The sequence below is a fragment of the Schistocerca serialis genome, chromosome 2 (assembly GCF_023864345.2).
Source record: "Schistocerca serialis cubense isolate TAMUIC-IGC-003099 chromosome 2, iqSchSeri2.2, whole genome shotgun sequence".
Taxonomy (NCBI): Eukaryota; Metazoa; Arthropoda; class Insecta; order Orthoptera; family Acrididae; genus Schistocerca; species Schistocerca serialis.
The window spans coordinates 495,519,939-495,542,046 of NC_064639.1; the positions used below are offsets into that span (position 1 = coordinate 495,519,939).

The 22,108-nt window shown below is 46.4% G+C and overlaps 1 protein-coding gene across 1 annotated transcript in view; it reads right to left on the reverse strand.

The window, feature by feature from the left end:
* The window catches only part of LOC126457433 (glutamate receptor ionotropic, kainate 2-like), a 234,632-nt gene that overhangs the window by 166,720 nt on the left and 45,804 nt on the right, over positions 1–22,108 (reverse strand). Inside the window, exons 3-4 of the mRNA XM_050093704.1 lie at positions 16,495–16,674; positions 5,550–5,737 (exon numbers count right to left, since the gene is read on the reverse strand). Coding sequence (XP_049949661.1) covers positions 5,550–5,737; positions 16,495–16,674 — 368 coding nt within the window. The remainder of the gene's footprint in view (positions 1–5,549; positions 5,738–16,494; positions 16,675–22,108) is intronic.

Here is a 22,108-nt window from a genome sequence, read left to right on the forward strand (position 1 = left end):
TGTGATCATTGCTTGTACAGCCCTCTCGCAGTGTCCGGAGCAAGTATGGTGGGTCAGACACACCGGTGTCAATGTGTTCTTTTTTCCATTTCCAGGAGTGTATATCTAGATTGAGCCTTTGCATTTCCCTTTTCAGATTTTCCAGTTTCTCTACCACGTTCAAGCTTCTGACATTCCACGCCCCGACTCGTAGAACGTTATCTTTTCGTTGATTATTGAATCTTTTCCTCATGGTAACCTCCCCCTTGGCAGTCCCCTCCCGGAGATCCGAATGGGGGACTATTCCGGAATCTTTTGCCAATGGAGAGATCATCATGACTCTTCTTCAATTACAGGCCACATGTCCTGTGGATACACGTTACGTGTCTTTAATGCAGTGGTTTCCGTTGCCTTCTGCATCCTCATGTCGTTGATCATTGCTGATTCTTCCGCCTTTAGGGGCAATTTCCCACCCCTAGGACAAGAGAGTGCCCTGAACCTCTATCCGCTCCTCCGCCCTCTTTGACAAGACCGTTGGCAGAATGAGACTGACTTCTTATGCCGGAAGACTTCGGCCGCCAATGCTGATTATTTATCAAAATTTAGGCAGTGGCGAGGATCGAACCCGGGACCGAAGACGTTTTGATTATGAATCAAAGACGCTACCCCTAGACCACGGGTACAGAAATGGAAACACACATCGTCCCTTCCCCCAAAGAAGAGACTGGAGCAATCCTCTCCTCTTGTGGGAGGATTACACAGTCTGTCTTTTAGGAGTAATCGAAAGTCTTCCTCACGTACTACCCAAAAAAGGGAACAGATCATTTTGGCACAAGATTACCAAAATCTTCTCGCCAATTTGTGGCTTGATATCAAGTAGAAGTGACGAGGAATTATTGTGAAATCTTAACATATCCACATTATCAGCCAAATCTGGCACCTAACGATTTCTTCCTCTTACGTAAACTGCAGAAACCAGTCAATATGCAACATTTTGCCAGTGATGACGAAGTGGTTGCTGAGGTGGAAGACCGTTTTCACAACCAGTCACTTCATCCGACAGATTGTACATAATTTAAAAATGATAACGGCATAAAACTTTAATAGCTTCAACAACATTATAATTTATACAACTCGAAATCGAAGTGTGCGCGCATTTTTATCAGTATTTCAGTCACCACTACGTCTGGGAACTCAGATCTGCAGATCACGCATACGACGGTCTGTAAATATGGGGAATCCAGTATCTTTTAGTAGCTTCTGCTTACGTCCGGGAAGTCAGTTTCCTGTTATTTTATTCTCAGAGGAGAGCCATTCTCTCTCTGTATTACTTTACTGAAATTTTGGTGGTTTGCGGAGCATATCCAGTGGACTCACGAGCCATGTAAAGTTTTTTGTTGACGGTAGGGTCTGTCAATGTGCGCCTTTTCCTAGCTGGAATATTTTCCGCGGACGGTCAAATCGCAAGCCAGTCCAAATGGTCTGGTCCTGACACTAGAACTGAAAAACTGTGTGTTAAACATGGGTCGTGACTTCTAGAATTCCTTGTCATTTTCGAGAATCTTCGCTTTGTAGCCAGTTTAGTCTCCGAAAGCTGAGAAATTTATGAATGTTAATGCTTGTCACAGTGGTAACACCGGCTCCCATGAGATCATCGAAGTTAAGCGCTGTCGGCCATTGATGGATGACCGTTTCGGTCTACCGAGCGTTGTTGGCAAGCAAGGTACACCCCAAACTGATGATCTATTTGACTGAGAAAAGCGGATCCGTTCTCGTAAACCGACAAAGGCTGTGAGAGGGGTGTGCTGATCAGATGCTACGTAACCGCATCCTTTCTGTATTTTTTTTTATTTTTTTGAGATGTTGGTGTGTGTGCATTGACTTTCAACACCACCCCTTGGATCCGCCGTTGCAACGGCTAACTCTCCCTTACTAGTTTCCCAAGGAAATAGTCGCTGTTCTTTGTCTTCCTGCAGATGTAACTTCGTGAGCAATAAATTAGTGAGCAATGCAGACAGAGAACATCTCAGAATGTGAAAAGTTCTGGCAGTTTCAAACTGTGTGCCGGTCCGGGACTTGAACGTGACTGTGACTATGGCTTAGCCATATTCAAGCAATATCCCTTCTTCCAGGCGTGATAATCCTGCTAGGTACGCAGGAGAAACTCTGTAAAGTGTGGAAGGTAGGAGGTGACGTACTGGTGGAAATAAGGCTGTGAAGGTAGATCGTGAGTCGTGCCTGAATATTTCAGCGCCGGCGATGTTCACTCATTTGACTGCCCAGCCTCTGTAGTAAAAATCGATGGAATCTGAGAGATGTCACGCGATTAAGAAAAAATAATGTCAATAGAGCACTTGTTCGCGAAACGCAAAGGATCCAGTTTCGAGTTCCGTCAGGCACGCAGTTGCAATCGTCAGGAATTTTCAGGTAAGCGCACATCCTACTGGACAGTGAAAACTGCTTCTGTAATCTCAGAATTTATTCTAGGTTAATCAATCTGAAGTAGGTGGCGGCAGGAAAGGCATCCGGCCACCTTCTGCAACTAACTCTGCCAGATCAATAGTAACCAGGCCGACCTCACACTGTAGCGGGAATAAGGCCTCAAGAAAATGATGAATCAATGTGAAGTAGGGATGACGGTTAGCGCTGAAACAACCAGTTTTCTGTTATATCGGTTTTCTACCACGCCATTTTAAACTGACTGTTAAAAACTCTCAAAATAGCCGGTTTCTGAAAGAGCTATTTTCAGCTTTTTATTCCTGTTATTTCCTGTCATAAACGTGGACATCGAACAAGGATTTAAAATTAACTCTCTCTCAGTTTTAAGATACGTGGAATCAAATATCCAATGAAATAGTTAAGTAAAAGAAATTTAGTTCGTCCATCGTTCGCTGCTTTTCTCGAAAAGTGATAAGTGGTTAAATACTACAAATAATCACCATTATTCTCCTGTTGATTCTAACAAAAAAGAACCTGCTCAAAAGTCATATCACAGTTGGGGATCATGCCACTTTTTGAGCATTATGAGTAGTCAGTGCTAAATTGTGAAAACTGAGATTAAAGAACTCTACTTTTCGTGTTAATTTGTCCGTTTTCTAAAACTGCAAGCAGATAAAGGCATATATGTAAATACAGACAACAGATCAACTAGTTTCTATTTCTATTGTAAACTGTAAATGAATTGTTAAGTTGTTAATTTATTGCCGTTGCCATAATTCCTTCCTCATTTTTATTTCGTCGACAGGGCAGATAAGTATTCAATATTTTAAGCAAATGAATCATTGCACTTCACTGCTACGTCACTTCATAAAAATGTTTACAATCTAAGGTTGATCCCATTCTGCAGTACAACGGAAGTCCGGCGACGACAGAGATAAACTACTGTACAGATCAGTTGGAGGGTGGGGAAGGTGTGGTGGGAGGGGGGGGGGGGGTGGGGCGAGTTAAGTCTTGCACACTCCACATACAGGCATACCTTAAGCTACAACACACGGCAACAGGGACAGTTATTGTCTCAGCACTGCTGTACTAATTCTTATGCTTTGTTTTTGTCGCTCGTTTCTATCGGTATTATTAAAATAGCATTGATCGTTTTTCCCATTTTCTATACTAACGCAATATTTCAAACCAATTGAAACGTCTCTGTGTAGTCGTTTCATAAGACGCTTGCCGAATTCGGTACAACCTATTCATTTTACTACCTGATTTTAGCTCAATTGCCGGCCGGTGTGGCCGAGCGGTTCTAGGCGCTTCAGTCTGGAACCGCGTGACCGCTACGGTCGCAGGTTCGAATCCTGCCTCGGGCATGGATGTGTGTGATGTCCTTAGGTTAGTTAGGTTTAAGTAGTTCTAAATTCTAGGGGAGTGATGACCTTAGATGTTAAGTCCCATACTGCTCTGAGCCATTTGATTTTTTTTTAGCTCAATTCATGAACTCTTCCAGAAAGACTGAGCACTCAAATAAGGCTTATTGATTATTATATGTGTATATTAATGTGGGTTTCGGTTTTGTTTTGTGGGAATCGCTGAATTGGTCGTCGTGTGCCGGGAGCAGACGATTTTGCTTCTCATTCAAAGGAGAGCACAGGATGACCAACTTAGGTTTCCAATACCTGAACAGAGAGGTTTACCCATCTTAGTCGAAGGCTGTGTCGAAGGCTGTTTTTGTGTGTGAAGTTGGTGACGGAGGACTACCCCTCTGGTAGCTTCCGCTACACGGGGAGCTAGGTAATCTCTAAAGAGAAAGGGGCACTCTTCGGTGAACGCTTGGCGAGTACGGATCGTTGCTCTTAAGGGGGGTTTCAGGTGATAGGAATCGGGTTGAGTTAGGACTTCGTTATGTTTAACTGGTGAAACACTTAAGAACTTGAGCTTAACTGAAGGGTGTGAAGCGAGTTATTTTTTTTAAGATTTTTAGTCTTATATTTTGTGGAAATTTCTTTTGTCTTTGTGTGTCGATTTTGTGCCACGTGTTTGGTAATCAATGACCCTTCCGGTTCACCACGGCACCGCAATAGGCTTTATTTTAACAGTTTGCTTGTTTAATGAGCTACAATTTGTGCAAGAATATCTGTTCTTTCGTGCGTTTTCTACAAAGCAGCACAACAGTTTGAGTCAGAATGCACCACGTGCCCTAGTTCGGCCGTTTGCAAGCAGCAGATGCAGTTAGTATGTTAAATAATTATCGCACAGCCTTGTGTATTGGTTAAACCTCTGTCCAGAATAGAGTATGCTTAGAATAGTAATGCAAATCTCAGTTAGATATTTTTATGGTATTAATGCAAAGGAGATGATAGCATAATTGTCTCCTGCCCCCGTCTTCTGTGTTTCTTCTTGCTGTAGTTAAATTGTGCTCTGTTTCATTCTCACGTAATTCTTACTTAAATATTTCGAGTCAGGCACCAGTTATGTGTAGTTAGGATGTGCAACCAAATATTTAGATACAATAAATAACATACGTGAAAGATAAATTTTTTGGTGTCGATCTTACCCACTTACTCTGATTTCCATTTCTGAATTAATCAAGTTGCTTCATGCACGACATGGAGTGCTATTTATCTGGCTGCTTAACGAAATTTGCGTATTTGTAATTAAATTATTAAATTAATTAAACTAATAATTTTCCAGCTCCGTTTTTTCTGAATGGTTAGGAAGGGCTTGGGTTGGTGGCGACCCTCAATTTCTGAATTTTTATCATTATTTGTGTGAGAGAAGCAGCTAGAAATGCTAGATAACGTATGTGGCTCGATGAGCAACGTCGTAAACATAGTAATACGTTACGGATTTTTTTTTAAAAAAATTATTTACAAACGAAAAATTTTAGCTCTGTTTCTACGGCTAGTTGATATTTTGGTTTATTAATCGGTAATTAATAAGAAAATGAAAAGAACACATGTTATAACTAATACCAGACAAATACCGAAAAATACCTGAGGTTCAGAACTAAAATGCCGATATCGGTTTTAAGAGGTCGGTTTTTCACGTCCCTACTTTGAAGTGTCACAATTTCGCAGCATTATTTGCGGAAGTAGGTAGCGAATTTAATGTAGTGTCAGTCGTCGGTTGCCCACCTGCGCGACGAATTCGGCGTCTGGGTGCAGGTTGAACTGGTAGCGGCGCGAAGGCGGCGGCTTGGGATCCCAGTTGACGACGATCTGCGGGATCTCCAGGCGGTCGCAGACGGAGCGCACCACGTCCGTGGAGGCGCTCTGCCGAGGTCCCACCACGCCCGCCACGCCTTCCAGCGTCAGGTTGCACACTAACGCAAAAGAACCCCAGTGAACTTGGCACGGAATATACTACAACTTAGCGACAAAATACACACACCGGCCGAGCAAAGCGTAACACGTATACAGGGTGTTTCACAATTCATGTTACACAATTCTGGATGTTGTAGAGAGACTCATGACATTATACACAGGAATCCATGTCCAGAAATGTCATCCAACGACGCTACGGAGGTTAAAAGTTTTAGGGGTCGGCGACTGCAAATTCCAAGCAGGCTGTATAGGTTTTTATGTTGGCAACGCCACGTAGCGCTCTGTATTAAAATCGCTGATTGCGCTGTGGGCAGTCTGTGGCTGGTTGGATTCATTGTTGGATTATTCGCTAGTGTAGTGCTTGGAAGTTGGATGTGAACAGCGTGCAGCGTTGGGCAGTTGAAGATGAGCCGTCAGCAGTGGTGGATGTGGGGAGAGAGATGCCAGAGTTTTGAGAGGTTACTATGAGCGGACTATCTGGACCTGTGTACGTCAGAAAAAGGAAATTTGTAAAACTGGATGTCACGAACTGATATTTATAATGACTTTTGCACACTATAAAGGTAAATACATTGTTTGTTCTCTGTCAAAATCTTTCATTTGTTAACTATGTCTATCAGTAGTTAATGCCTTCACTGGTTAGAAACTTTTATTTAGCTGACAGTATTGGCGCTGGCTGCATTGCAGTAGTTAGAGCAACAAAGATTTTTGTGAGGTAGGTGATTCATGAAAGTTATAAGTTATTGATAGTCAAGGCTATTCTTTTGTAGGGATTATTCAAAGTCAGATTGCGTTGCGCTAAAAATATTGTGTGTCAGTTTAGTGATGATCAGAATAAGTAAAGAGAAAACTGTCTGAGTACGTTGAGTTTTACTCAGCTGTTTCTGTATCAAATAACGTAAGAGTTTGTCCAGCACTGTCATTCTTAATTTTCAAAGGGGAAGTTTCAAAATGTACACTACTGACCATTAAAATTGCTACACCGCGAAGATGACGTGCTACAGACGCGAAATTTAACCGACAGGAAGAAGATGCTTTGTTATGCAAATGATTAGCTTTTGAGAGCATTCACACAAGGTAGGCGCCGGTGGCGACACCTACAACGTGCTGACATGAGGAAAGTTTCCAACCGATTTCTCTACAAATGGTTCAAATGGCTCAGAGAACTATGGGACTTAACTTCTAAGGTCATCAGTCCCCTAGAACTCAGAACTACTTAAACCTAACTAACCTAAGGACATCACACACATCCATGCCCTAGGCAGGATTTGAACCTGCGACCGTAGCGGTCGCGCGGTTCCAGACTGTAGCGCCTAGAACCGCTCGGCCACTCCGGCAGGCGATTTATCATACACAAACAGCAGTCTACCGGCGTTGTCTGGTGAAACGTTGTTGTGATGCCTAGTGTAAGGAGGAGAAATGCGTACCATCACGTTTCCGACTTTGATAAAGGTCGGATTGTAGCCTATCACGATTGCGGTTTATCGTATCGCGACATTGCTGATCGCGTTGGTCGAGATCCAATGACTGTTAGCAGAATATAGACTCGGTGGGTTCAGGAGGGTAATACGGAACGTCATGCTGGATCCCAACGGCCTCGTATCACTAGCAGTCGAGATGATAGGAGTCTTATCCGCATGGCTGTAACGGATCGTGCAGCCACGTCTCGAACCCTGAGTCAACAGTTGCGGACGTTTGCAAGGCAACAACCATCTGCACGAACAGTTCGACAACGTTTGCAGCAGGATGGACTATCAGCTCGGAGACCATGGCTGCGATTACCCTTGACGCTGTATCACAGAGAGGAGCGCCTGCGATGGTGTACTCAACGACAAACCTGGGTGCACGAATGGCAAATCGTCATTTTTTCTGATGAATCCAGGTTCTGTTTACAGCATCATGATGGTCGCATCCGTGTTTGGCGACATCACGGTGAACGCACATTGAAAGCGTGTATTCGTCATCGCCATACTGGTGTATCACCCGGCGTGATGGTACGGTGTGCCATTGGCTACATGTCTCCGTCACCTCTTGTTCGCATTGACGGCACTTTGAACAGTGGACGTTGCATTTCAGATGTGTTACGACCCGTGGCTCTACCCTTCATTCGATCCCTGCGAAACCCTACATTTCAGCAGGATAATGCACGACCGCATGTTGCAGGTCCTGTACGGGCCTTTCTGGATACAGAAAATGTTCGACTGGTGCCGTGGCCAGCACATTCTCCAGATCGCTCACCAATTGAAAACGTCTCGTCAATGGTGGCCGAGCAACTGGCTCGTTACTATACGCCAGGCACTACTCTTGATGAACTGTGGTATCGTGTTGAAGCTGCATGGGCAGGTGTACCTGTACACGCCATCTAAGTTCTGTTTGACTCAATGCCCAGGCGTATCAAGGCCGTTTTTACGGCTAGAGGTGGTTGTTCTGGGTACTGATTTCTCAGGATCTATGCACCCAAATTACGTGAAAATGTTATCACTAGCCAGTTCTAGTATAATATATTTGTCCAAAGAATACCCGTTTATCATCTGCATTTCTTCTTGGTGTAGCAATTTTAATGGCCAGTAGTGTATGTATATGCAAGGTGATTGCATGATAATGCTACAAATTTTGTAGGTTAATGGAGGAGCATAAATGTATGAACTTGAGGTATGGGTCCTTGTAACGTAAGCAAACGACATGAAAGCTAAAAGGCAGGCACTTGACATCAGTTCCATAACAACCATTGAAGAAGAATACGAAATACCCGTGGTGGGACTCCACATGTGAAGAAGCACTGGAAGAACGAAAGATTGCTTTCCAGAAACGTAACTCTAAGAAGTCACTGCTGACTCAACAATATTATCTTCAGCCCAGAAAGGAAGCCTCAAAAAGGATCACGCAAACAAAGAGGAGGCTCTTGGACCAGTTGGACTCGACAGGCAAAGACTTCTGAGATCACAATACTCGAGACTTCTACAGGACATTCGCAGGGAAGATTCGAAGATACACCCCTCAGAGCTTATGTTTCCGAAAACCAGACGGCTACCTCGCGCTGACCGACCGTAATAGTTGTAGAGAATTGGCTCTATACTTCTCAGAGCAATTCAATTGCCAGGACCCCACATCAAGATGGCCCAAAGAGACACCCGCACAAGTAAACCCAGAATCTTCACCACGTACCAAAGAAGTAATCCATAGACACATCTTCAGACTCAAGAATAGCAGGGCACTAGAGAAGAAGGCATAGTTCCAGAACTATTGAAGAACATAGCCCAAATCCACTTGAGGAGCTTACACAAATCATCACAGACATCTGGAAAACTGAAAAGGTACCTGAAGAATGGAAATGTGCACTCATCCATCCGTTACACAAGAAAGGAGACAGAACAGATGCCAATAACTACAGAGGGATTTCTCTCCTTGAAGTCATCTACAAAATACTATCCGCGTGCTTTCTTCAAAGAACACAAGAACAGCTTGAAAACTAAATTGGTGACTATCAAGCCGGTTTCCGACGGGGGCGTTCTGTGTTGAACAAATTTTCAGTTTCAAGATGCTTTTGAAATATAGAGCAACACGAAGCTCGCCGATCGTCTGTATGTTCGTCTACTTGAAGGAGGCATATGATTCGGTCGATCGACAGCCCCTCTTTAACATCTTAGAAGAACAAGGACTTGATCGAAATACATTAAGACTCATCAAGGAAACAGTCACGGGCACGAAGTCAAAAGCGAAGTTCATGGGCGAATTGTCAGAGCCCATTGAGATAAAGACCAGTGTTCGACAAGGTGATGGATTGTCACTACTGCTCTTCAACCTTCTTCTGGATAAAGTCACCCGAGAATGGGAGAAAGAATTGAAAACCCAGGACCACTAGAAACCCATTCAACTTGGACGAAAGAATGATGACGTCAAGGTCAGTCGTTAGGCGTTCGCAGACGACCTAGCGGTACTAGCAGCCTGCGAAAATACAGCGATCAAACAATTGAAGTCCTCAAGGAATGCGCTGAGAAAACTGGACTCCAAATTTCATTCGGGAAGACCAAGCTCATTTTCACTAAATTTGACAGTCAGAAACTGAACACAAAATACGGGCTGATCAAACGAGTTCCACACTTCAAATATCTCGGTGAGATCACAGAACCAACAGGGTTGGAAAAGGAAGTACAGAAAGTTCGGTTACAAAAGCTCAAACGAGCATATGGGAGAATGCGTGAAATCTACAACAAAAATGTATGTTCATTCATACAAAGATCAAACATTATAGTACAGTGATTAAACCTGAAGTGCTGTACGCGAGACAGCTGTTTGCTGCCGCCCGGCAACAAGGAGATCGCACAGATTTGTGCGACCTTACTGCGATGATGACAGACGCCTTGCGCAACGACTCACCGAGCTTTTGTTTACTTCCAGGTCTTTGTAGACATTCTGCAGGTGCCTATTAATATCTGCAACGCTCTTGGTTTCCACCAGAAGGAACTCAATGACAGCTCTCTGCTTCGATCACACCTCCGGTACAGGCGCCATTTTTAAGGCTACATATAGCGCCCCCAATTTCCGGAAGTTCATGAAACTATAGGGGATAAAGCGGGAATATCCCAAGATATTCCACAACAAATTCTGCATTTTTTCAACAGAAACTTGCCACGAAAAAACGTGTTGCGTTACATACTGACCCCCTCCCCCCTCATAAATGCCTGTATGCGTCGGGTTTCTTTAGACTTAACGACCCAATCTCCATGTAACTTCCGGGAGACCAACAAGTTGAAGAACAACAACTTACCTTCGTTTCTACTAACATAGTAAAGCCAATCTATGAGTGTATGGAGTTCATGTGGTCCAAGACCTAGTGCAGTGTACCCACGCTGTGAGGGCAGATTAAAATCGTGTTGCCCTGATACCATCTGCTAACGAAAAAGTTTTTGCTTACCTTCGAAAGGTCGAGTTGTAGCTCAGAAGTGGTGCTGTTTGTACACCGAGAGAATTTTGTACAAGGATTCTGTCACGAAATACTTGGTATGGGAGCCGTGTTTTTGTGCTGTTAACCGCGGAAAACCGACTGCAGTTCTACATCTACATAGTTACTCTGCGAATTACCCTTAAGTGCTTGGCAGAGGTTAATCGAACCATCGAATCATCTTCACGCTAATTCTCTACTATTCAACTCTCAAACAGCTTGCGGAGAAAAGAACACCTGTATCTTTCCGAGTGAACTCTGATTTCCCTTATTTTATTATGATGATCGTTTCTCCATATGTAGGTCGCCGTCAACAAAATATGTTTATATTCAGAGGAGAAAGTTGGTGATTGAAATTTCGTGATAAGATCCTGCCGCAGCAACGAGAAACGCCTTTGTTTGAATGATTTCCACCCCAAACCCCGTATCACGTACGTGACACTCTCTCCCCTATTTCTCGATAACACAAAAAGCCCTGCCCTTCTTTGAACTTTCTCGATGTACTCCGTTAATCCTATCTGGTAAGGATGTCACACTGCGCAGCAGTACTCCAGAAGAGGACGGACAAGCGTAGCGTAGGCAGTCTCTTTAGTAGACATGTTGCATCTTCTAGGTGTTCTGCTAATAAAACGTTGTCTTTGGTTCGATTTCCCCCCAACGTTTTCTCCGTGTTCTTACCAACTTAATTTGTCCGTAATTGTAATTCCTAGGTATTTAGTTGAATTTACGGCCTTTAGATTTGATTTACTTATCGTGTAACCGGAGGCTGGCCGATTTCTTTTAACACTCATGTGAATTACCTCTTACTTTTCATTATTTAGCGTCAATTGCCAATTTTCGAACCACACAGATATCTTACCTAAATCGCTTTGCAATTGGTACTGACCTTCTGGACTTTACTAGACGATAAACGTAACAGTATCTGCAAACAACCTAAAACGGCTGCTCAGATTGTTTCCTAATTCATTTATATGAACAACGGACGGCCTATTATACTACCTTGTGGAACGCCAGAAAGCATTTCTGTTTAACTCGGTGATATTCCGTCAATTACTACGAACTGTGACATCCCTGACAGGAAATTATGAATCCAGTCGCATAACTGTGACGATGTTCCACAAGCATGCAATTTAATTACAAGTCGCTTATGAGGTAGGGGTCAAAAGCCTTCTGGAAATCTTCAAATGCAGAATCGGGCTGCATCCTTTCTCGATAGCACTCAGCACTTCGTGTGAGTAAAGAGCTACATGTGTTTCACAAGAACGATGTTTTCTACATCCATGTTGACTGTGTGTCAATAGACCATTCTCTTCAAGATAGTTCATAATGTTCGAACACAATATATGTTCCAAAATCCTGCTGCATACCGACGGTAATGAAACAGGCACGTAATTTATTGGATTACTCCTATTGCCCTTCTTGAATATTGGTGTGACCCGTGTAGCTTCCCAGCCCCTGGGTATGGATCTTTCATCAAGCGTGCGGTGGTATATCATTGTTAGGTATGGACCTATTGCATCAGCTCAAAAATGGCTCTGAGCACTATGGGACTTAACATCTGAGGTCATCAGTCCCCTAGACTTAGAACTACTTAAACCTAGGGACATCACACACATCCATACCCGAGACAGGATTCGAACCTTCTACAGTACCAGCAGCGCAGTTCCGGACTGAAGCTCCTAGAACCGCTCGGTGTCAACGGCTGGCTATTCCATCAGCATACTCTTAAAAGAACGTAGTTGGTATACAATCTGGGCCGGAAGACCTATTTTTATTCACTGCCCCGAGGAAATCCACTTCTAAGTTACTCATGTAGGGAACTGATCATCAATCGAATTCCATGTGTACTGTTAGTTTTAAGTCGGTCGTGGCAGTGTCCGGTGACTTGGGGGGCCAAGTCGCCCCACTTTACTGGGACGGCTGACAACCAATGCGCCGGGAGGCTGCAGCCATCCATTTGTTGATATTGTTACGTTGGTAGAGGGTTTCAGCTGCCTTCCCCGTTTTGCGAGTGCGCATCCATGACCATTTCAGAAACACTTGGGCTTTATTTAACTTTATAGGCTGCTCACAATCGCAATGATGCCCCGCTAGTGCGCGACGTATAATGAGAGAAACACGTTGTTTTGTGTGTACCCAGTTAACGCTACTTGCGATGAACCATTATGGCACATCTTTATTCTACACTACTGGTCATTAAAATTGCTACACCAAGAAGAAATGCGGATGATAAACGGTTATTCACTGGACAAATATATTATACTGGAACTGACATGTGATTACATTTTCACGCAATTTGGGTGCATAGATCCTGAGAAATCAGTACCCAGAACAACCACCTCTGGCCGTAATAATGGCCTTGATACGCCTGGGCATTGAGTCAAACAAAGCTTGTGTTATATAGCTAGGGAAGGCCGAAATGCACGCTATAAGCTCACGCAGGATGGCGTGAGGTCTGAAACAGGATACGTAATGAATGCTATAAAGAAAAGTACGTAGCTGCTGGAATACTTAACTTTAATCCATCATTTGTATACATCGTTCTTGATGAGACATGCTTCATACGATAACTATCAATTGCTATGGCGCCTTGCTAGGTCGTAGCCATTGACTTAGCTGAAGGCTATTCTAACTATCTTCTCTGCAAATAAACGAGGCTTCGTCAGTGTTGCATCGCTAGCTAAGTCGTCCGTACAACTGGGGCGAGTGCTAGTAAGTCTCTCGAGACCTGCCGTGTGGTGGCGCTTGATCTGCGATCACTGACAGTGGCGACACGCGGGTCCGACATGTACTAATGGACCGCGGCCGATTTAAAGCTACCACCTAGCAAGTGTGGTGTCTGGCGGTGTCACCACAGCTTGGATGGAGTATACAGGTACAGCTGCACTTGCAGCTTCAACACGATACCACAGTTCATCAAGAGTAGTGACGAGCCAGTTGCTCGGCCACCATTGACCAGACGTTTTCAATTGGTGAGAGATCTAGACAATGTGCTGGCCAAGGCAGCAGTCTAACATTTTCTGTATCCAGAAAGGCCCGTACAGGACCTGCTACATGCGGTCGTGCATTATCCTGCTGAAATGTAGGGTTTCGCAGGGATCGAATGAAGGATAGAGCCACTGGTCGCAACACATTTGAAATGTAACGTCCGCTTTTCAAACTGCCGTCAATGCGAACAAGAGGTGACCGAGACGTGTAACCTATGGCACCCCATACCATCACGCCGGGTGATACGGCAGTATGGCGATGACGAATACACGCGTCCAATGTGCATTCACCGCGATGTCGCCAAACACGGATGCGACCATCATGATGCTGTAAACAGAACCTGGATTCATCAGAAAAAATGACGTTTTGCAATTCGTGCACCCAGGTTCGTCGTTGAGTACACCATCGCAGGCGCTCCTGTCTGTGAAGCAGCGTCAAGGGTAACCGCAGCCATGGTCCCCGAGCTGATAGTCCATCCTGCTGCAAACGTCGTCGAACTGTTCGTCCAAATGGTTGTTGTCTTCCAAACATCCCCATCTGTTGACTCAGGGATCGAGACGTGGCTGCACGACCCGTTACACCCATGCGGATAAGATGCCTGTCATCTCGACTGCTAGTGATACGAGGCCGTTGGGATCCATCACGGCGTTCCGTACTACCCTCCTGAACCCACCGATTCCATATTCTGCTAACAGTCATTGGATCTCGACCAACGCGAGCAGCAATGTCGCGATACGATAAACCGCAATCGCGATAGGCTACAATCCGACCTTTATCAACGTGATGGTACGCATTTCTCCTCCTTACACGAGGCATCACAACAACGTTTCACCAGGCAACGCCGGTCAACTGCTGTTTGTGTATGTGAAATCGGTTGGAAACTTTCCCCATGTCAGCAAGTTGTAGGTGTCGCCACTGGCGCCAGCCTAGCGTGAATGCTCTGAAAAGCTAATCATTTGCATATCACAGCATCTTCTTCCTGTCGCTTAAATTTGGCGTCTGTAGCACGTCATCTTCGTGGTGTAGCAATGTTAATGGCCAGTATTGTATCTTCTAACTTAAACCACTTGCCTGAAAGTACGTTTTCTTGTATTATGCGCTATCAGTAAGTATCTTCACATTAGCTACAAAATATTTTGAACATGTCTAAAAGAACATACACCACAAGGGATCAGCAGCTTTGATACATGTCATATATTTTAGGTGGAGTTGGGAGAGAGGAAAGGAAAGTGAAGGGACTGTTGATCTCAGCTGCATTGGGACTATAGGCGGAATCAGCGGCGACGAGTGAAGACGTGTGCCAGACTGGAAATCGAACCTGGGATCTCCTGCTTACTAGGCAGTTGTGTTAACTATTGTGCCACCCAGACACAGTTTTACCGCAATTGCGTGGACTGTCATGGTACGCCTCTCCGTCGACCCACATTCGCACCCAGCGCCACGTATCCACAGTCCCCCTCCATGTCCTTCATGGTCGCTACTGTGAGATCCCGGCAGGAGGTCGAACCTAACTGTGCATCCGCACGGAAGGTGGTGGATTCCTTCCGGTTCTAGGTATATCAGTTACATGAATGCGTAGTGTCTGTTGTTTCGGACGTGTCCTCAATGCACGTTCTACCTCCGACGGGAAACTCAAAGTAATGAGCATGGAGGACAGGGGTGGGGATTGCGTATAGGTGGCGCTGGGTGGGAACGTGGGTCGGTCGGCAGGCGTACCGAGGTAGTCGTCGCTATTGGGATAAACATTGTGTCCAGCATGCGCAGTACTTAACGCAACTACGTAGTAAACAGGTGAGCCCTGGTTCGGGTCTCCGGCGTACATTTCGGTTGTCGACACACTGATTCCGCAAAAGGTCCCGGTGCAGCTGACACCAATAGTACCTTCCCTTTCTTTTCCTTCCTACCACCTCCCCCTCCCACCAACAATTTACATAATATATGTAATACATTCTCGGTATTCTATCCGCGTCAGTTCTGGATAAAATCTCGAGCTTCCGACGGTTACCTCCATCGTCATCGTCAGGAGCTGACTGTCTTCACTGCTGCTGTGGTAGCCTTATTTATATCCCGTGGACGGCTTCTGATTGCTCGGCTTATGATTGGTCGGCGATTACGTACTGCTGTCGCAAACGATATCACTGTGTGCACCGGTGGCTGCACCGCTTCCGTTGGAGTAAACCTTGGAAGGAACGTCTCTGCTGCTTCTCTGCATCAAGCGCTCGTTTCCATGCACAGCTCAGATGGTATCCGCTATCGCGGTTACAGTTATTTTGGCTCATTCTTATTTCAACAGAATCCTAGTACGTGGAGGTATGGGACAGAATTTTTTGTTTCGTCGAAAAATATTTTATGTATGTTCGTGAGGCTGTGCTCCGCAATTGCCGATTTCTCCAGTTCTCTATTATTAATATGACGTTGACGTTCTGCACAGCGGTCGGAAACCGTACGAATCGTCTGACCTATATAATTGCTTCCAGACTCACAGGGTATATTATAAACTCCAGGGACCTTGAGGCCGAGATTGTCCTTAACAGGGCGCATTTCCTTAGGAGGACGAAAAATCGGCCAGCTCCTGACGATGACGATGGAGGTAATCGTCGAAAGCTCGAGATTTTATCCAGAACTGACGCGACAAAAATACCAAGAATGTTTTACATATAAGTACCGTCGCGAAAAACTTCGTTCCCAATTCATATAATATGTTATTCCTATTTCTTTCCTTAATTTATTGTAACCAGTTTAGATGTACGAGGTGTTTAGCGTAGTTAGCGTGCTCTGTGCATGCTCGCTGGGAGTTATCGCCGGCAAGAGAAGCGGAAGACTCACTCTTCCTGCCGGTGCCGAAGCTGTCGAGCGCGCTGACGGTGACCTCCTGGGCGTCGAGTAGGGGCCGGCGGTCGAGGCGGCCCAGGATGGCGTCTGCCCGCGTCTGCATGTTGATGGCCGCCACCGCAGACCGGAACGCCTGCACCAGCGCCGGCGGCCCCGACTCGTCGAACACGCCAGCTGGGCAAACAGTTGAGTAAGTCTGGCGTGAGGTCAGTCGTTTGACGGCGCGTTTCGGGGCGGGCCCGCCCGCTGCCGGCGCGCCGTAGGGCACGGAAGCTCGCACTGGGGCGTATCGCTTTCCAGTCGGGTGTGCCGCGGCCGTCCTCACAGGGGAAGTGAAGCGTCTCTCATAGCCTCTCCTTCCCAAGTGGCTCTTTCCGCCTTCCCGTGGTGCCAGATGTTAAGCTTGGCCTTCTGCCTTGCGACAAAAGGGAGAGCTGCGACCCAACCCGATGCGAAAGCGAAGGGTGCGTGGCACAGGGGGAGCTGTGTCAAGGGACCGAACACCAGTCCCTCTCTGTTCGCAGGGCACAGACCAGCAGGTGCTCTGCATGCCGGCGACCTCGTTTGTCGGCGTGGGATCGCGGCGCGAGTCGGCAAGGGTGCTTCGCCGCGCCCCTGGGTAACCGGGGCGTGTTCTGCCAAACCCAGGAGGTGGTGACATCGCCTGGGCTAGGTTAGATGGGCCCAGACCGCTGAACGACTGGGGGACCGACCCACCACCTGAGTAGGAGTGGGTCCTTGGCCTTCCGGTGGAAACTCGGGCTAGTAGGCGGCGAAGGGCGAGGGGTGCATCCGCCTCTCCGGAGTGCGGGGTGCACTTGCCGAGGAGCGTCGAGTGAAATCGTGGACGACGAGGCCTTCGACGGGGACCAGTGCGCTGGCAACGGCGCGCTGAACCCTGCAGCTCAGGAGTGCCCTTGACCTAGGGGCGAGGTCGGTGGGCGAGCTGCAACAGTCCCCCCCCATGCCAGAGGAGCCGGTCCGGGGTAAGAGACGGGCTCCCAACCTTCTTTCACTCGTCAACAACATGGCTGATCAAGAGACGAGTGACTCGAGTGCGCTATCGAGGGCGAGTATGTCCGCTGTCCCTACCTCACAGGAGGAAGTGGGACACGAAGATGAGAACGTGTATGAAAGACACTGTCGCATTAGTCAAATTCTTGACTCCAGTGTCAAAAACGGAAAGATTAGTCAGGCTGCGGTCCTGGCAATAAATAATGAGCTCGCTGCCTGGGCCATAGCACATGCTAAGCTAGAAGGGCGGCTTGAAGAGTTGGAGAAAGAGAATACCAGACTTCGACAACAACCGATTAAGACATGGGCTGGAGTGGTGGCGCAAACCGCCACGAAGACCCAAACAACCAAGGAAACGATTGCCAAGGTTTCGAAGAAACCAGACACGGCAGTCTTTCTAAGACCATTACCGGGACAGACCATTAAAAAAGTACAAGAAATCTTTACAACTACCATTGACCCGGCAAAAGACAAAATTAAAGTGAACAAAGTGAAAGCTACCAAGAATGTGGTAATCGTGGATCTTGCCACAGAGGAAGACAGAGACAAGATACTAAATAACAATAAACTAAAGAAGGCAGTCAAATGTGAACCACTCAAAAAGAGAAATCCATTAGTTATCTTGTATGATGTGCCTGTAGCCTTGACCGAAAGTGACATTTATGAAACCCTTTATAACCAGAATTTTGATGACTGTGAGTGGGAAACGTTCAAAAATGAATTCAAGCTGCGTTTTAAAACCGGGCCTCGGGAACGAGATGTCGTCCATCACGTTGCCGAGGTTTCTGGTAAGATGTGGCGCAAACTAACCGCTATGGGCAAAGTATACATAGGGTTTCATGCAATTAATGTCAGAGACTACTTAGTAGTCCCCCGGTGCCACAATTGTGGCGATCTGGACCATGTCCATAAGCATTGCGAAAGGAAGCCGGCCTGCTCCAGGTGTGGGGCAGAAGACCATACAAGAAAAAATTGCAACAAAAATGTAACCTGCATCCCATGTACAAAAAGAGGAAGAAAACCGTGCAACACCACCGGAAGGAACTGCCCAACGTACAGGATGTTGGAACAAAGGTTAATTTCGCGAATTGATTATGGCTGAGGCAACAACTGAACTCAGGAAGCCTAAAAGGAAATCCCCAAGCAAGAGGTTGAGGGACGCTCTGAGAGCAAGCAAATTTAAACAATTTCTACAAAAAGTCATGCAACCAAGATCTATGGTTATAATAATGAAAGATGTATGTGTACAAACAGATCCGTGCGAAGAAGAAGCTCCCTCTCCTCCCTGCTGGGGACCTGGGTCGAACCAAGAACCTTCTCGGCCACGAAGGCATCCTGTACCTGGGAGTTCACTTCCACATAGCAAAGAATCAAAAAATACCGCACAAGTCCAGTTTGATGAAGTGACTAGCACAAACTCATCCCCTGATTCACCAACCCAGAGAGGAATGGGAATAGACCCCCAACGAATATACCCCAACCTGGAGCATGCACTGCAACTCTCCAGATTGGAGGAGCCGGCAATCCTCACCACGGCACTAAGACATGTGGTACGTGTCGGCCATGAATATGGCAGAGATGTCACCTGCCCAGTAATGGAGGCTGTGGATAGAATCCAGCTCAAGACAATGAATCTCCCCTCCGACTTCGGAGCCCTGCGAGATCTAGTTAAAAAGGTATTTGAAAGACGTAACGAGAATTTCAACATAGAAGAACTATATTATCAAGCAGTAATAACCAATGGTAGAGTAGCTCACGACTGGTCCAAAAACTGGCCAGAATCACATATTCATACCTACTTCCCACGTGAACCAAATAAACGTGGGTCAGATAAACGCACACAACAGTAAACTAGTCTTGCAGGAACTTCGGAGGGTGGTGGAAGAGAAGAGTCTAGATGTACTCTGTCTACAGGAACCGTACTCTCAAGCGGGACGAATCCCACACATGGCTGCCAATTGGCAAATAATCTACACCGGAGTAGAACCAAAAGCCGCAATAATAATTACTAACAAATCATTCAGAATCACGGTCCTCGCGCAGTTCTCGAGCGAACACTGCAATGTCGTGGAACTCCAAACATCGACAGGAGTGATTTACATCTCAAACATATACTTCCAATATGGGCGAGAAATAGATGAGTTCTTGGAGATACTCACACAGGTCACCACGGCACTGCGGGGACGCAGGATGATAGTGATGGCAGACATAAATGCAAAGTCCCCCCTTTGGCTCAGTGGCACTCACGATGATCGAGGGCTAAAGGCCGAAGAGACAATAATGGCATTACAACTGGTGGTTGCAAACCAACAAGGGAACCCCCCCACCTATACAGGCGGTGGGGGAGATGGCACAAATATAGATGTGACGTTGGTAACACCAAATCTCATCACAATAGTCAACAACTGGAAAGTGTGGGACAGAGCAACCACCAGTGACCATAACTTGATTACTTTCAATATTGGGGAAAGGGAGTGCCACAGGGACATGGGGTGGGAGCTGCAGTTCAATTATAACAAAGCCAACTGGGACCGTCTCGCGGAGGAGTGCAACATCCCGACATTGCTGGAGGGTGATGAAAACGTAGACGAATACGCCGAAGAGCTGGTACAGACTATCACCAGGGCAGTGCGAGCCGCGGTACCAACCAGGAGGAGAGCCGTCGCGGCCACCCCCACACCATGGTCGGCTGAATTAGAACAGATGCGCCAGGCTGTAAGGAGGGCGAGGAGGTACTACCAGCGGAGTGTCGTCTGGAGAGAAAAACAAAGATGGCTGCAGATCTACAGAGAGAGTAAGGATCAATTCCAACAGGAGCTCAGGGCTGTCAGACTCAGAAGTTGGGAAAGTTACGTGAAAAGCCAATTGGCTACGGACCCTTGGGGAGTCCCATACAAGTTAGTAAGAGAGAAAATAAGATCACCTATGGTGCTCTCCACAGTCAGGGACGGGGACCGGATGACGGGCACGTGGCAGGAAACTGCCGAGGCCCTCCTCCGGGTCCTGTTGCCTGACGACGTGGAAGAAAATGAGACAGATGAACAGAAAGGAATAAGAAGAGAAGACCAAAGGGACTACAACAATAACACAAGAACATACCCCTTCTCTGAAGAGGAAGTCGCTGCCCAAATAAAGGCCCTTAAAAAGGGCAAAGCTCCTGGCCCGGACGGCATTACTGCGGAAGTGGTGCAATTCCTTGCCCCCCAGCTCGTAGCTCCTCTCACTAAGTTGTACAACGAGTGCCTACAACTCGGGAAATTCCCAGCAATTTGGAAAAAAGCAAATGTAATAATAATCAAAAAGAGTCTAGACAAAGATCCTACAGAAATCAAGTCCTATAGACCTATCTGCCTGCTAGATGTACTGGGCAAACTTTTTGAGAGGCTACTAGCACACAGACTGACAGCACACCGCATGCTGTGTGGGATGAGCGACAGACAATTCGGTTTTCGGTCTGGGTGCTCTGCGTCTGACGCAATCGCCCTGGCTGCCGAGGTCTGTGGCTCTGCCCCGCACAAGTATGTTGTCGGCATCATGGTAGACATCAGTGGCGCCTTCGACAACCTGTGGTGGCCCTCACTCTTTTCTCGCCTGCGGGAAAAGAACTGTCCAGGGCTACTATACGGCTGTCTGAGGAGCTATTGTGTAGACAGGGAGGTCTGGCTATCGGCCCCTAGCGGCACGGTCAGGAAAATTGTGACCAAAGGATGTCCTCAGGGCTCTGTCCTGGGACCTCTCTTTTGGGACATAAATATGGAGCCTCTACTTGAAGATCTAAAGAACTGTGACGATGTGCTAGAGGTCATAGCATACGCTGACGACCTCCTCTTGCTGGTCGGCGGCCGAAGCCGTGAGGATCTAGAACCGAAAGTGGAGAGAGCCGTAACTGTGCTTACATCGTGGTGCCAAAGAAGTAAAATGACTATTGCCCCCAACAAGTCAACATATTTGCTTCTCAAAGGCCAATTGGTCAGAAATCCCACAGTAAGAATCAACGGCATGCCAGTTCTTCGGCGCCGTGAGGCCCGATACCTGGGCGTAATCATCGATGAGAGGTGGAATTTTGCATCACATATTGACACCGTATCCCAAAAGTCACTAGTCTTACTAAATAACCTCATTGGAATAGGTCACAAGCGATTCCACCTGCCACCAAACTTAATAAAACTATATCACAATAGTATTCTGACCTCCATAGTAGGATACGGATCAGGAGTCTGGGCACACAGACTCACGAGGGTCATGCCTGCCATGGCCGTAAGAAGAGTGCAGCGGAACATGCTTCTACGTTCAGCAGGGGCTTACAGAACTACACCAGGAGGAGCGCTATTAGTACTAATGGGAATTTGTCCATTAGACATAAAAATCAGGGAGCAAGCCGCCTGGTACTGGGTGAAGAAGGAAAACAGGGGTAAAATCAGGGAAATACTTGGGGTCTACGCGGGGGACAGGTATGCTATCAAAAAGAGGGGAATTGAACTTTGGCAGAATCAATGGAGTAGTGAGGATACGGGACACAGAACTTATGAACTGCTACCAGATATCGAGGAAAGGTTAAAATTTACATTTTTCAAACCCACAAGAGGAATGCTGC